The 16,446-nt window shown below is 42.8% G+C and overlaps 1 protein-coding gene across 2 annotated transcripts in view; it reads left to right on the top strand.

Moving 5' to 3' along the window:
* The window catches only part of TSPAN2 (tetraspanin 2), a 249,747-nt gene that overhangs the window by 16,448 nt on the left and 216,853 nt on the right, over nucleotides 1-16,446 (top strand). For both annotated transcript variants that reach the window (XR_010026272.1, XM_063143818.1), the window contains exon 2: nucleotides 10,395-10,497. Coding sequence is in view for 1 of the 2 variants with exons in the window: in XM_063143818.1 (XP_062999888.1) it covers nucleotides 10,395-10,497 (103 nt within the window). In the remaining variant the exon portion in view is untranslated. The remainder of the gene's footprint in view (nucleotides 1-10,394; nucleotides 10,498-16,446) is intronic.

Raw genomic sequence — 16,446 nt, 5'->3', positions numbered from 1 at the left:
GCTGAAAACAACAGAATGAAATTTAATAGGGATGAATGCCAAATTCTACAACTAGGAAAAAGAAACCAAATGAACAGTTACAAGACGGGGGTTACTTGGCTCAGCAATACTACAAGTGAGAAGGATCTTGGAATTGTTGTAGATCACAAGCTGAATATGAGCCAACAGTGTGATGTGGCTGCAAAAAAAGCAAATGCTATTTTTGCTGCATTAATAGAAGTATAGCTTCCAAATCGCATGAGGGACTGTTTCCCCTCTATTCAGCCCTGGTTAGGCCTCATCTTGAGTATTGCATCCAGTTTTGCCTGCAAGCTGGAGTGTGTTCAGAGGAGGGCAACCTCTGGAATCTGGAAACAAAGCCCTATGAGGAAAGACTGAAAGAACTGGGCATGTTTAGCCCGGAAAAGAGAAGATTGAGGGGAGATATGATAGCACTCTTCAAATACTTAAAAGGTTGTCACACAGAGGAGGACCAGGATCTCTTCTCGATCCTCCCAGAGTGCAGGACACGGAATAATGTGCTCAAGTTACAGGAAGCAAGATTCCGGCTGGACATCAGGAAAAATTTCCTGACTGTTAGAGCAGTACGACAATGGAGCCAGTTACCTAGGGAAGTTGTGGGCTCTCCCACGCTAGAAGCCTTCAAGAGGCAGCTGGACAACCATCTGTCAGGTTGAAGCCAATGATTTGGTTTATGTATATATGGATATAAGTTTATGTGTTTGAATTGTGGCCAATGTATATTGTGAAATTGTAGTTATTGTTATACTTCTATATGCAATATTGTGACTATTGAACTATTGATAAAAAAGTGGATTATTGGGACAAAGTAGCCAATATATGGGACAGAGTAATATATAAAGTATTGAAATACTATCATGATTCAATCTTCGATTGTGGTTGGAGAGTGGATTCCTGCATTGAGCAGGGGGTTGGACTCGATGGCCTTACAGGTCCCTTCCAACTCCACTATTCTATGATTCTTTCCATGCTATTTATGAAGAAATTTACAGATTTTGATAAGTTCTTACAAACAAAATCTTGGGGTGCAATTCCTATCATTCCCAGCCAGCATGGCCAATGACAGTACAACTCCTCAGGGGTGGGGGGCAGGTTTCAGAAGGCTGAGGTACCTCCATCATGGAGAGAACATAGTTTTACCCACTTGTTATGGAGCTGTTAAGGATGAGGAGCCTGTTAGGGGGAAAAAAGTTGGCAACCATAACTCAGCATTACGAGCCTGGCTGGATACACAGTGATTCAAATGAATACATTTCTGTGCTAAGCTCTGAAAGCCCTCTGCCTGGATGAACAAAACTGTCAGTTTCAATTTCTCCCACATTCATTTTAAAAAAACAATACCCTGAAGTCTTTTTCATCTTGTTTATTTATTTTTACGTTTAGATCCTACATTTTTTCCCTTCTTGCAAGGAACCCAAGATGGCTTACATAGTCCTCATCCTCTCCATTTGTCCACGCAACAACCCTGTGAGGTAGGTTAGGCTGAGAATCAGTGACTGGCCCAGAGTCACCCAGTGAGCTGTCATGGCTGAGTAGGGACTAGAACCCAGATCGCTCGAGTCCCAGTCCTACACCATACTGGCTCTAAAATGTTTATGAAGACATTTGAGAATTTTGGTAAATTCTTATAAAACAGATTATCCCTAGAGAAGACAGAATTAGCTATGTGGGGTGTTTTTCATCAGATGACTTTTGTTCATTCTGATCAGTTGAAATGTTTCTTGACCTTCCATGACATTACAACGGTTTGGCCAAATGAGAACCATAGGTTTCATCACCTCTGAAGCCACGAAATCCCTTAGCACGTTACTATGGAAGTGTGTGCACTAGGAGAACCATACAGACCAAACACTGGAGACATTGGGATCAAAATGGGCCATGTGCAAGTTGTTTACTTCCTCTTTCAAATGCGCGGGCAGAGAAGCGCCGATAAGTAAACAAGGTTTACCGCTGTTTGATGGCGCTCTCAGACTCCCCTGGCCAATGACTACATGGGCATAACAATATTGGCCCAACCTACAGGATTACTGTAAAAATTAGAGACGTAAGTGTTGTCAGGGAAGTCTAGATGAATGCTAAATGTTGTTCTCGTTAAGAAATACAATGGCTCAGTGTCTGCACATCTTGTTGATTCCATGCTGCGCTAACTGAGGAATTGGTCTAATTAGATTAATTGATCTCCTGTGGCTTTTCCCTCTTTACCTGAGAAATACCTCTCACCTGAAGTAAGATGAACAACCAAAACACACAAAAAAATTAACAGCCTCTTTTGATTTTGCAAATAAGCCTGTTCTCGTAAATAAACTTATTTCTGTGGGTGCCCATTTCTCTCTGACCAGCAGGCTTTGTTATTGCTTGTTTTTGGATTGCCAGATGTTACTAGGAGGGTATGGGTGCAATTTCCTTTTAATTCTGTTTCTTTTGTTTCAATGGTATAATGTGGTTTTATTGCTTTTCTATTTTTATTAATGTTTTCCTTTGAATTGTTGTACACTGCCTTCATGATATTTGTGGAAAGGTGGTATATAAATATTATAAATTAAACTCCTCCATGTTTCCACCTTTTAGAAGAAGGGCATGGAATTGATCTCTGTGTGTGTGTGTGTGTGTGTGTGTGTAGCTGCTATGGTGCCTGGCAACACAACTAGAGCTCACATTTCCCACCATTGCGGGGCCTTAAGAAAAGGCACCTCTGCCGCCTTCTAAGTGTTTTCTTTGGGGTTTGACAACTCCTAGCTGTCCCCGCTGTGCACACAGCTCTGTGCTCTGTAGAACTACAGAACAGCCCAGCAGGGTCCTTGAAATTGTTCTTGGCAGCCGACCACAAAGCTGGGCTGCCTGCCAACTACCCTGGCTCTCTGGGAGTCCACAATTAGGTGAAACTGCCAAGGTGGTGTGTGTTTTGTTTTTCTCCTTGGATCTGTCATGATGTAAAGGGATTACTTTGCCCTCTGCAATTGCTGCCTGCCACGTTCTTTGTTGGGTTGAGCAGGTTATTGTACAATTAAGCCAGGAGGTAGGGAGGGCAGAATTTCTAAGCCTACCCTACACAGAGGGGCACAGCAGCACTGTAAGCTACTCCTTACTTCTAATTGGTTTGGATTAATTGTTTTGAACAGACAGCCAGTGTAGTGATTCAAGGAGGGCATCACATATAGAGCAAGGGTGGGCAACCTCTGACCATCAGCCTAATTTCATGCGGCCCGTGGGCCTCTGCGAAACGTTTCTGTGATTGATTGTAAGCCTATGCGGCAGGGTCTTGCTATTTACTGTTTTACTCTGTACAGCACCATGTACATTGATGGTGCTATATAAATAATAATAATAATAATAATAATAATAATAATAATAATAATAACTTCAGATTTCTGACAAGAGTGATCTGCCCCTTTGCTACAGAGAGCTGAGAGGGCTGATGTGGGAGCCTCAGAAGGGCAGGGAGAAGTGCATTTCGTGAGGCTTTATTGTGGTTGTTTACACCTCGGAGAATAACTGGACCAATGTTGAGAATAACTCAGAGAATAACTGTAGCAATCTTGTCAAAACAGATTTAAAATAATCACCTCATTCACCTACATTGATTTTTTTTAAGCAAACCAGTGAGTTGACTAGAAATTAGCAACAGTACAAGACTTTGAATGGCGGGGGGCACTGTAATGTGAACTTCCACCACTCACAAAGTCTGTCCCCAGGCTCCTTTGAGGTGGACCAGAATCAAAGTCAAGTTTGCAGCCCACTCCCTCCTGCCCTGCTATCCAGTCCTCCTTGCCAGCTCCAATCCTTCTTTCTCAAACCACAAAAAAAGAAAAAACCTGTTCCCTGAGCAGGCAGTAACAGGGAGACTTTACTACCACACTGGGATGACCTTGCAGAAGCCCTGTTTAGCTAGAAATTCTTGGGGGAGGGGGAACATACGCTTGTGAAAATGTTCCTGTGAAAGTTTAGAAAACCTCTCTGGTCTTTTTTGAAAGTTCAGTGGGACTGTTCAAGAAGCCCAAATGGTTTTTAGGGTGAGCTGATGGTAGCTCACACAACCCTCATAGAAACAGGGGTGTTGGTGCCTAAGGGCTAATCCCACATGGTCTAAAAATGTATTGTGATGACTCTCCCCTCCCCTTCTCTAGATTATTTACTTGCTTGTTTGTGATTTTTAGAGACTGCAAAATATAATAACATTCTCAGCAGTTCACTTATAAATATTAAAATCACATTTAAAATACAGTATTAAAAACCCAACATTAAAAATGTTTTCAATTATAATAAAATCAATACAAGAAATGGTAAGATGGAGCAGCCTGATTAATTTAATTTTAGCCCAGGGAAAGCTGTTAAAAGATGTCACATTTTCTGTCTCCCGAACTGCACGAGGGAGGATTTCCAAAGAGTTGCTGCTGCTACCAAGAAGTGCCGACATCGGAGTTTTGCATAGTGACATTACATTAATTTTGGAATGACCAGCAAGGCCTCCTCTGATTATCTTAAAGGTTGCCCTGGGTATATAAAGGGGAAAGTGGTCTGCTAGGTATCCTGGTCCCAAGTTCTTTTGGGCTTTGTATGACAATAGCATAACCTTGTATAGGCAGCCCGTGCAAAAGGTTCTGTTTGATCATGCAGACACATATTTTGTTAGGGGAACTACTGGTAATGGCCCAACAAGGCCAGGAGATCCTGGGTAGGCTAGCTGTGAGAGGAGCACATCAGATGGCAGTGTTCAAGTATGACACAAGGTCTATGCAGGATTTGTCTGCAGCATGAATAGACCTCAACTGGAGGGAGGGGAATGTGGATGCACACACGAGACCACCCCCATGTGCCCAGTCGCCTTAGACATCTTTGTGTGTTAAGCATGTGTGATTCAACACATTTACAAAGCTCCAGACATTTGCGGGAGCTTTGTAAGCCTACTCAGCAATCCCTTTTCAGATCGCCAAGGCTGCCAGGACATTGGGAGTGTGGCCTGTGTATGTTCCCACAGCCCTTGCTCAGCTTAGGTCTACTTGTCTTGCAGGTCAAACCTGCATAGCATTATTGGCTGAGGAAAAAAGAGACGAAAAGCAGAGTTTGGGCTCAACCTGTACATTTGTAAATAAACTCAAATATTACAAAATGCCATCAGCCATAAAGGAAGCTTCTCATCACTCAGAGAGAGCATAAGTTTGGTCTCTCATCTCCATAAAAGCTTTCTGGGAAGGAGCAAGAACTTTTCTCGATGTGCCTCAGTCTCCATGGCTACATTTCCTCTAATCAAGCCTGGCAGCCCATTCATATATCCTCCAGTATTTCACAGATGACTGAAAACAGATGCTCCTGGATGTGAAACATCTATTCTCACATCACTGCTTGGGAGAAAAAAAAACACCTTTTTATCTGACTCATTTACTCTACATCAGTAGCTGAAGCAGGATGGATTAGTAATCTGACTATAGCAATTTCCTCTTTTTGTGTAACCCTAAGAATATTTGGTAAGATTTCCAGTTTCACAAGGGGTCTGACTGTACTTATGAAATAACCGCTGCTCAACATGTTCAGCAATATTTATTACTTGGTTAGGCGGTTATTGCTCTATGTGTGTTTGTGTGTGTAGAGGAAGCAGTATCCACTCTGGGTTTCAGTCAGAAGGAGCTATCCAAGGTGCAGAGTTCTGACTGAAACCCAGAGTGGATTCACTACTTCACTAAAATCAGAATCACCAACCTCCACCAGCCCTGGGATTTTGTGTCTGCATGCATGCAGGTATTGACATGCATGTGGGCTACGGTCAAAAACAGCCTTCCCCAACCTGGGGACCTCCAGATGTGTTGGACATTCTCAGCCAGCAGATGCATCTCCTCCTTGCTCAGATGCTTAATGGCTCATAGTAAAGTCCCAGGAAGCTGAAGAATTATAACGTATATCCAGAACATTTTATCAAAAGGGTTCCCAACGTCTCCCCAAAAGGCAATATAGGAAGGAAATTTGGACATTGCTCAATTTCTGATGCTTCTGCTGCTTCTTTTACCAGAGAATGAAGACTGTTTAAGGCAAATAGGGACAATTGAAATGTATGAATGCTTGGGAGAGGAAGATGCTATAGAGGAGACCAGGGTCAACCCGCTCTCCCAAGCCCTGTGCACACTGGGGATGAGCCAGACTTTCGAAGAATGAAGCCAAACACACTTTAAGGACCAAAGCAAGTTTATTTACACATCTAAAAACTACCAAGTAAGGCTTTGGTCAGGCAGTAAAAGCTGGCAGGAAGGGGAAGAGTGGGAAGGGGAGAAGGGGGAGAGGGAATGAAGGGGAGAAGCAGAGGAAAGGTTAGCAGCAAGCAATTACTCCATAAAACCATCAATCTTATCCTAGCCCAGCCGCAACGGCGGCCAGCCATTCCCCAAGATATCCAGACACTTGAAACATAAAAAACCCTAGCTAACTCTGAGCAGCATCCCACTGCTTGAACCAGATCTTCCCCTTAACACATGTGCAGCCCACAGGAAGAAGATGGAGGTTGTTCACGACTGACCTTTTTATCCCTTTCCCAGTCGGCAGGCCCCATGATCCGTTTCCACCAACCGATGCCCTTCCCGGGCTCCTGGCGTCCCCCTCTCATCAGGAGCGAGACCCATTTCTTCTAAGCACTCTTTCCCACAGCTGAAACAAGTCAGCTTCCCAATTAGCCCTGATAACCCCCAGGTGCTGTGGTGGGAGTTGGAAGTGCCAGGCAGAGAACGACCTTGACGAAGCCACCCCGCTCGCTCGCTCACTCCCACAGAAGCCTGGGCCTGCGAAACCGTTGGAACATAGTAACACAAACAGGAACACAAGAACAATACTGAAGTTATCTTGGACCACTGTCCTTCACAGATGCCTTTTCTGTTTTCTACATCTTTGGGGACAGTCTTCATTGGATTGTATTAACCTTAATCTTGAAGCAAAGAGCCCCCCTCTGCCTGCCCCCTGCTCTGCCTGAGCACTCTTGCAAGGCCCATACAGAAAGTGGGAGAGGGAATCCGTTGTGACTGATGGAGTGGTGTCTTGGTGATGGGTTTTGACAGCCAGCTCCTCTTAAAGGGACTGCTTGTGTTTGCCTCGGTCAGCTTCTGTGAGGGCCTTTGTTTCTTGGGGTAGTTAAGTGAAGGAGCAGCTGAATAAGCCACTCATTCCCCTGTCAAGTCTAAGGACCTTTTCACTTACTTGGCAAAGGCAGTTTCTGTAAACCACATATCCACAGCACCTTACTTGCGGCTTTCTAGAGCAGGGATTCCCTCAAATATGGATTATTATAACCAAAATGCCACTAGACAGACAGAGTACTTGCAGAGATATTGTGGTTTAGTTACAACATAGTAGTCCTCAGTTTGGAGCAGTCTTCCCCAACCTGGAGCCCTCCAGGTGTGTTGGGATATGACTCCCAGTATCCTAAACCAGCCAGGGCAATGGAATTTGTAGTTCAAAACATCTGGAGAATGGCAAGTTGAGGTAGGCTGGTGTAGAATTTGAAAGAACATCATGAAGTGTGAGAAATATGGCTGAGTTGAAATAATTAATCCCAGCAGGTTTGCTGTTGGTGAAAGTGGAGTATATTTGGTCATCTGGCCACCAAAGTATTCTATTCCTACAAACAAAATAAACATATTGGGGTTGCAATTCAGGGGGCTGGCTCAGGGAGGTCAGTGTAATCTGCCGCATCCTTGGGGGGAGAGTGGATTCCTTCGGCTTGAGGCAGCAGAAATGATGGCCCCTCCAAAGCAGAGCTCTGCCTAGGCCTTCTACCTGGGTTCTCTCTGATTCAGATAGTGTGGCTCAGTCAGAACAGTGTCCTGCTGGGTAGAAGCTTTTGTGGGGTGGGGAGAGGAGGGCTCATGCCTCCATTTTGTGTATCTTTGAGGAAACCTTTGTTCTGGACAAGAATAACTGCCATGGAAAGAGTGTGCTTGTTACAGCTGAAGAGCTGTGGCGTATGCTTCTATTGAAAATGGGGAAGCCATTAGAACAGGGACAAGCTAATGATAGGTCAGGAATTACTGGTTGATTCCCAGGTGACATGCAGCAGATCAGCAAGAATTTCTGACTTCTAACTAATGAATAGTCCAACAACAAATTGTTTTTTCTTCTTTTTTTCCCTCCTAAATTAGGCTGCTAAAATAAAAAATAATTTGGAAACCAGAAGTGGATCCTTGTGTGACAGGACTGTGAGCTCAGTTCTGCTTCTGAAAACATATTCCTGGGCTGTGCATGTGCTCAAGACTCCCTTAATTCTAAGTGTATGTCCATCTCCCTGAGCCACTGTTTTGCACATGGCTCCTCTGGGTTCTGGTGGACCTTCAGATTCTAGTAAAAACCAAAGTCGACCCCACAAGCCTGCCCTTCCGTGCAGTGGAAGGTGACACTCTCTTCCCTCACTAGAATGAGGTTTGACTCTCTGCTGTGGTGCGAATGAGTACAGAGTTGTGAGGCTGGCGTCATTTGGCTGCAGCTGGGGATCCAACTCCAGCAGCACAAAGCTACGTGTTGTTTGGCCTTGCAAAAATGCTGGTTATTGTCTCTTGTTCACTAACTCTGTGCCGTGAGAGAAAACTGGATTGTCTTTCTTTCCCCACCCCCTCATCCAAGTTGACTGGAAGAGGCAAGCTATCTCTCTCAGGACTGTGGTTGTCAAAGGACCTGGGCTTCCCTAGTGAAGGACTGATTCTCCTTCCTCACGGGAATAAATGTATGAGTTTTCTTAGGGTTTTCTCCTTATTGAAAGCTGCCACCTCTGTAACCCCTGTTCATATTTTAGGAAACAAACTATTATTATTCTGGCCTGAAGTTGAAGTGAATTACAGTCTAGGATTAGTACCTGCCTATAGGTAAATGTGTTTATGGGGTTGTCATGATGGAGGTCGACTCAAACTGAAGCGTTTAGTAATTTCTCTTAGTACAATATGAGGCAGCTGCAAGTCTTGGTCACTTGCCCAGCAAAGAAGAGACTTTCCTGGAAGCGACAGGGATGGCATATTTATAATTATGGAGCTGATTTAAATGTTTGTAAAGAGCTTTTGAGCACAGAGACAGAGAAGTAATTGTGCAAAGCCTGTTTTATCCAAGACTGTCTGCCTCAGGTTCCAATTCCTGAGAAAACGCAACCAGTCGCTAAGCAATTGTCAAAATATGAGTTCATTCATGGTCAGCATATTTTGTATGGACGTATAGCCGTGGGGTATGTATGTACATATATGCAGAGCAGAACTCACTGTGTTCTTTTCTTCCACAATGCAAGCCTAGATTCTTCCCATGATTTCAATGTGTTTGACCAGCAGACTGAATACCGTTTCAGTAGTCTGCTTTGCCCCTTCCCACTTCCTTCAGGTGGGCTGTTTGCCGTGTTTATTTTTAATGCATTAAATGTACATCAAGAATGCAAGTTCAGACAGACAGAAATCCTACAACTCTCAGCAGAGGAAGTTGTAGGACATTTTTCTGTCTAAACATGCATGCAATGGCACCCGTATTAAATTAAATGTGCATCTCCCCTTTTAAAAAAGTGGGCTATAGTTATAAGAACATAAAAAGTGCCATGCAGGATCAGACCATGGGTCCATCTAGTCCAGCATTCTGTTCACATAGTGGCCAACCAGCTGTCGATCAGAGACCAACAAAGCAGGACACAGTGCAACAGCTCCCTCCCACCCATGTTCCCCAGCAACTGGTGCACACAGGCTTACTGCCTCTGATACTGGATCTTATGCCAGAATAATCTGGTTAGATTTTTTAATTAATTAATTAATTTTTGTGAACCGCCCAGAGAGCTTCAGCTATGGGGCAGTATAGAAATGTAATAAAAAAATAAAAAAATAAATTTGAAGGTGCCAGACTTCAAATAAACCACCCAGACTTTTGTAAACCGCCCAGAGAGCTTCAGCTATGGGGCGGTATATAAATGCAATAAATAAATAAATAAATAAATACTATAAGTAAGACTCTTTGTTGGTTATAAAAGATATTGAAAAACTGCTTTGGGAGTAGGGATGAAGTGGGTTAGTGATGTCACCAGATTTTAGCCAATAAGCACTGTGCAAAGCCAGCTTCTACCCTAAATGCACACATCTGGTTTCCCTTGGGTTCAGTTCATGAGAAAGATTGTAACTCTAAATGAAACACAGAGTGTGCTTCCACAATGAGGTTACTGATCAAAATGTCTGTACACATCCTTATTAGCACAGCAGTATTAAAATAAAAGTGTGCTAATGCCAATAGCAGTATTTTACACTGTAGCATGTGGATGGGGCCTCAGAGTCATCTGCCTTGAGAGTTTCCAGAAAGAACAAGGAGTCTCTTGTTTGCAGATTTTCTGTGCTCTCCAGCCCTTCCTTTTAGCTGTTAACCTTTTGGATTTTGTTTTGCATTTCCAGTTGGCAGGTTCAGCTGTCGTCGCATTTGGGCTATGGCTGCGGTTTGGAAACGTATTGAGAGATTTAGCAACTGATGAAAAGTCCCCGGAATACGTTTATATGGGTAAGTTCTGTGTGAATACTGTAAAGCTCCACCTTCTGTAACCCTCAAAACCAAGAAATTGCTTCAATGAATCCTGCAGACTTCCACAACACTCCAGTGATATTCTCTGACAGCTCCCTCATCTTATTATGCTAGCAACAGCCTGCTCTGACTGAGCAGCAATGGGAGAAGAAGAGGGAGGAGATGGGAGCAATGGCTCTCTCGGGTCAAGAAATACACATCTGGGCAATCTCAAGTACAATATAGTAGAAGCAATGTTGTAGGTTCACAGGGTCAAATGTTTTATGCTAATAAGCTCTTCCTGGCAGTTGTAAAACCCAAAATGTATGACTATAACTTTTACAAATCAGGCATTTTGCCTATCTTTGTTTAATTTCCAACCTCTGTGTTGTTAATTGTGGAGGTTTCCATCAGATGTCAGCTCTTCACACACAGCCTCAGAGGGTGACTAGAGTGGGACTACCATGATTCACTCATTGGGCTTTTAAAAACAACAACGCAGCTGTTTAGGCTGCAGTTTGAAGTAGAACCACCATATCATGGAGAGGGGGACTTCTTCATGCTTTGCTCTCACACAGTTCTTTCAACTGAAAATGCCCCTCACACACACAGCTAGGTTTGGGCCCTCACCACATTTCGTTATATTCATGTAACCTTCTCTTAGAGCATCCTCTGGGGAAGCTGTTCTTCCTCCCCCAATCTAATTTTAGCAGAAGCCAGCTATGCAAACGCTGCTTGGCTTATCCCCGTGATTTTACAACACCACACTTTGCCCTGTCTGGGATCAGGAAGTGTGTTTTGCTTTTTAAAAGTGGATTGCTTCCCCTCTCCTTTTTTTCAAATATGTTTGAGTAAATGAATAGTCATGATGAACTTTGATAAGTTAAAAAAGATGGGTAGCTAGTGGAATAGAGAGGGCAAGGCAAGACAGACTACTGAACTGGCAATACATTTTCTAATAAGCACATCTGTTGAATGGGTTGCCAAAGCAAGGGGAAATCCTACAGATTTCCATGCATAAGGTAGAAGATTTGGATGTGTAGAGACACACATGACCACCCTCCAGAAAGCATGGTAACAAGACATGGACTGAGTCAAAGAGGCATTTGATTCCCATTATTTTAAGCATTTTTCCATGGCACCTTGCAAGAAATTTTTATTGTCATGCTTGCTTTATCCCTATCCAATCCCAAACGTGAAGGCAGAAAAGCACAACCCAGCTTCCCTGCCAGGGAAAAATAGGTAGACTAACTGTCAGGGTGAGAGAAATCCTGGCAAAGTGGAACTTGTCACAAGACTGAAGGATGGGTCATAGTATCCCAACGCCTCTTTTATTCCTCCCAAGGGATGACTGCTCCCAAGATAGCTTCAAGTGTATCTTACAAAGTGAGGAGTGAGGACCTTGCACAGAGCCTAGTCTTTCAAGGATAAGGGACCATCACAGCTAGGGAAGTCCACTAACCAGAATGTATGGGGATTGGCACCACTGTTGTACCCCCTTAGGACCAGAGTTTGATTCATAAGGGGAAGTAAGAACTGAATTCTTAGAAAATCCTTCCTAATGCAAATATTCATTTATCCTGGAATAAATATGACAACCTTAGAAGTAGACAAATTAATCTGGCACTCCTTACACAGAGGCACTGTGGGTTCTATATGCAACCCAGCACTTTGCAGATTCCCTTCTTTCTATGCAGATTCCTCAAGCACATATACTTCCATGTATATGTGCCTGAGGCTGACGTCCTTTACCCACTTACTTGGGAGTAAGCCCCATTGAACTCAAAGGGACTTACTTCTAAGTAGACATGTATAGGCTTGCATTATTACCGTATTTCTTCAATTCTAAGACACACTTTTTTTCCTATATAAACATCTCTAAAAATGGGGTGCGTCTTAGAATCGTGGGTACGTTTATTATTTCTTAGAATCAAAGCTTTTTTTTCTGTTGGTGGTACTGAAATTAGTGTGCGTCTTACAATCAATGGCATCTTAGAATAGAAGAAATACGGTAGTTTGCATTTTTGTTGATATTCTGCGCCCCAGTGCCCTTTTATATCTGACTCTTAGCTCATCCCAAATCTGACCATAAGGTTTGGCTTGGGTGGGAGGAAAACTATGTATCAATTTCCCACTACTCTGTGGATTTGAGACACTCTATATTAAGTAGCATTCAGATACTCAGAGATGTCTTTCTTTGTCCTGAGTCTCATGAGACTCTATTGTCAAGTTACAAAGCAAAAAGAAAGAAAAAATGACACATTCGTATACATTAAAAGTTTGTTTGTTTATTTATTTATTACATTTTTATACTGCCCAATAGCCGAAGCTCTCTGGGCGGTTCACAAAAATTAAAACCATGAAGAGCATGATAAAGCAACCAAACAATCTAAAAACACAAATACAAAATACAATATAAACAGCTAAACCATAGTCACTCCCTCCTCTTCCAACGCAACTACAAGGAAGACTTCGGAAGCTTGCCCATCCATTTTCAATTAACCACACCATGCTGTGTCATCTGCATCCAGCAAACTCCAGTTAATGTTAACAATGTTTGTTTGGAACAAGCCAACTTCAAACTATGTTTTATGAAGCTGACTTATTTCAACAAAGCTTGGATGAAACATTAAACTGCGGTTAATTGAAATCAGAAGCAAAAGCTTCCAATCTCGTCATCGGCATGTTGGAGAAGGGGAATGGGGGGAGGGAGCAAGCAAGCCTCATTTTTGTCAGCCTAAACTATGATTTAGCATTCTGTCTGAACGTGGTCAAATTATCTCCACAGTTTGAAACCCCAGGCTAACCAAAGATATGCTCTTGAGTAATGTTAGTGTCTTTAAGGACACAATCCTATGCATATTTAGAAAGAAAAATATCCTACAACTCCCAGCATTCCCTAACCGGCACTGCTAAACCATAGTCTGGGGACTGCTGGCTTGGGAATGTTGGGAGTTGTAGGACTTTTTTCTGTGTAAACATGCACCTTAAAAGAGCGATGATATCGGGACTAGGGAAGTGGCAACCTTATTGTTTTGGATTGTAACCCAATGAGAAACCTTTCAGACACAAAGCAATCTAATATGAGAACTGAATGCCTGTAATCCTTTCAGTTAACATTGACTTATTAAAATATTTCTATCCTGCCTCTCAGTCTGACACTCTTGAGGTAGCTAAGAACATATTAAAACAATTCTCAGTATTTTAACACCTAATTTAACTTAAATTTAAACATTGCTGTTTTAATTCTGTATTTTAACCTATATGTGTGGTTTTATCCTGGTTGTGCTTTTTATATTGTATTTTGTAATTGTGTTTTTAGACTGTTGGTTGTTTTAGTATGCTTTTCATGTTTTTAATTTTTGTGAACCTCCCAATAGCTTCAGCTATTGAGCGGTATAAAAATGAAATAAATAAATAAATAAATAAATACACAGAATAACATGTTAAAAATTTAAATCCGAGTGAAAGCCATAAATAATAAAACACACTTTATTACAGCAGTGACAAGAAAAATGAGCAACAAGATTGGATTCCATTAACAGCAAGCAGTGAGGATGGTGCCTGAGAATTGGATAGGGAGCTCCAGAGGCACTAGAGATGAGGAAGCCCTGCCAATGTAATACTGAAAGAGAATTTCTCAGTAGGGATTGGGGGGGGGGATGCAGAGCATCTTCACAGGCTTTCTGTCCCCCTTTGATCACATAGCCATTAACTGAGGAGAAAATGGATAAGAGAATTTAGAATAAAAGCTGTAATGTTGATTTGTAGACTGGCTGGCTACCTTTGTGAAGGAGTCAATAGGTAAACAAGCAGTCATGTCTCCCACATGGGGAGGAATACTTCTAAAACGGCTTTAGCAAGGCTGGCCAGGCACGAGGAAACTCATAATTCTACTCATTATATTATTTTTGTCACAGTGTGCCATGTGGTGAGAACTCCATTTAGCTGTACCCTGGGAAACAATAAAAATGGTTTTATATGGTGCTATTAAATAGCACATCAACCAATGGATATTTGGCAGCCAGCATCGTCACAGATAAAAGCTGCCACAGGACCCTTTCTCCATCAGAAACGATGATGTTGATTTATCCTTACTATTCTATGTTGAAATTCTTAGACTCCTGATGTGACTTGTGTGGCACTGTCCGTGCCTGCTTGGGCCTTAGACTAGATTGGTTTAAAAATTCTGTGCTGGGATTTGAACATGTCCACTGTTTCTAGAGTTGTCATGTTACAGGAAGGCATCAAGGATGGATGGAAGGAGTTGTATCAGGTCACTGTTGTAGTCCTTCTACATTGTCTAACTTTGAACAGTTGTTGTCACAGTTGTTGTCAAGTCCCAGCAGGACATTCCTGTAGTCTGGAGTGGGTTACATTGGCAGAGACAAAGACTGGGTTCACACAACATGCAAACCCATGATGATTTATTTTCTGGAACAACCCATGATGGGTTAGCATGTTGTCTGTGGGATGGGCTGTTCTGGAAAATCACCATGGGTTTGCGTGTTGTGTGAACCCAGACTTGTCTCTGCCAATGTAACCCACTCCATGGGAAGAGTGTATTTCCCCCAAATAAGTGACCCTAAGAAACCATGGTCTGCAGTAAGTGTTGTTTTACCTGTGGTAGGTTAGCATGTTGTCTGTCGGCAGCATGAATTACGGAGATTACCTATGTCTCTATGTCATAAAGTACTCTATGTCGCTTCTCTGATTGTCTTCATAACCACTTATCCAGCATAGCTGGCCACTCACCATGGGTTAGCGTAATGTGTGAACCCAGCCAAAGGCTATAAAAGTGGTTCACTCGGTGACTCTGAAATGGGAGTAAGGGAGTAGCTGGGTGCAAGATGCTGCTTGCATGGTGGCATCCAGAGCTGTACTCCTGGGTCTGGGTTCATCAGTACTTTTCAAGATGGCTTGCACCTCTGGAAGAGCAGAGGAATTCTGCATTGTGCTCTCTGACCATTATAGCTGACTGCTGCAGTTTTACAGTATGAGAGCCTTTTGCGGTTTGTATTTGTTCTCTTTGCTGGGGCAGCTGCTCAGGAGCTTCGTGAAAGAAAGGGAATCAGATAATCAATGTGACAGGGAGATGTAAATCTGTTCAGTTACATTAAATATCCTTCTTCTTGGATGTTTACATTGGCAGCCTTGCAGATATTCTCTGCCTTTGCACAGCCAGGCACCTCCCATGAGATCAGTCTGAAGGCTCCATTGCCTTCTTTGGGCATAGGCTGTGGGTGGATAGTGGACAGCAGATAAACTGATCAGAGAACTTGATTTTAAGGTGCAACCCCTCCCATTTCCATTAAAGGCACAATAGGATGCTTTGGTTTGGGATGAACTTTGATATGGTGCTGACTTTCCTGAAACAAACCCCAGCAATGAAACCCTAATCTGGGACTCAATCCAGGATGAGGTGCAGCTTGTACTTGTGCCCACCTTTCTGGATGAAAGGGATAGAACTGGATGCCCCATTGGCAATCTGTTGTTCTGCTCATGGCTTTTGGTTTGTTCCTTTTATCCAGAAAAGCAAGAAAATAAATCCTCTTGTTTCCATGCCTAGCCATGACACTGTCTTGACCGGTGAACCACCCAGAGATTTTGTGAACCGCCCAGAGAGCTTCAGCTATTGGGCGGTATAAAAATGTAATAAATAAATAAATAAATCCACTAAAAATTGGAGCAGGGATCTGTAAATTGGATGGTTGGTCTAGCCCCTCATTTCATCCATAAACCCAGGAGTCATAGTAGAGCAATCTTCCAATTGCATCCGTCCCTTCATTGCATGAAGGGATTGGCATGTGCTGAATTTGCTTCCAATGCTGGGACTTGACCTGCCAACAGCACCTATTTCATTTGGGAAATGCAACCTGATTTACTTCGGAACTGGACTTACAAGCTGGCTACTGCATTCTGAATTTTGAGATGTGCTATGGATGTACA

Source organism: Elgaria multicarinata, chromosome 1, assembly GCF_023053635.1.
Source record: "Elgaria multicarinata webbii isolate HBS135686 ecotype San Diego chromosome 1, rElgMul1.1.pri, whole genome shotgun sequence".
Taxonomy (NCBI): domain Eukaryota; kingdom Metazoa; phylum Chordata; class Lepidosauria; order Squamata; family Anguidae; genus Elgaria; species Elgaria multicarinata.
Note: the sequence above shows the minus strand (reverse complement) of the source record. Positions and strands in the feature narration are given on the sequence as shown.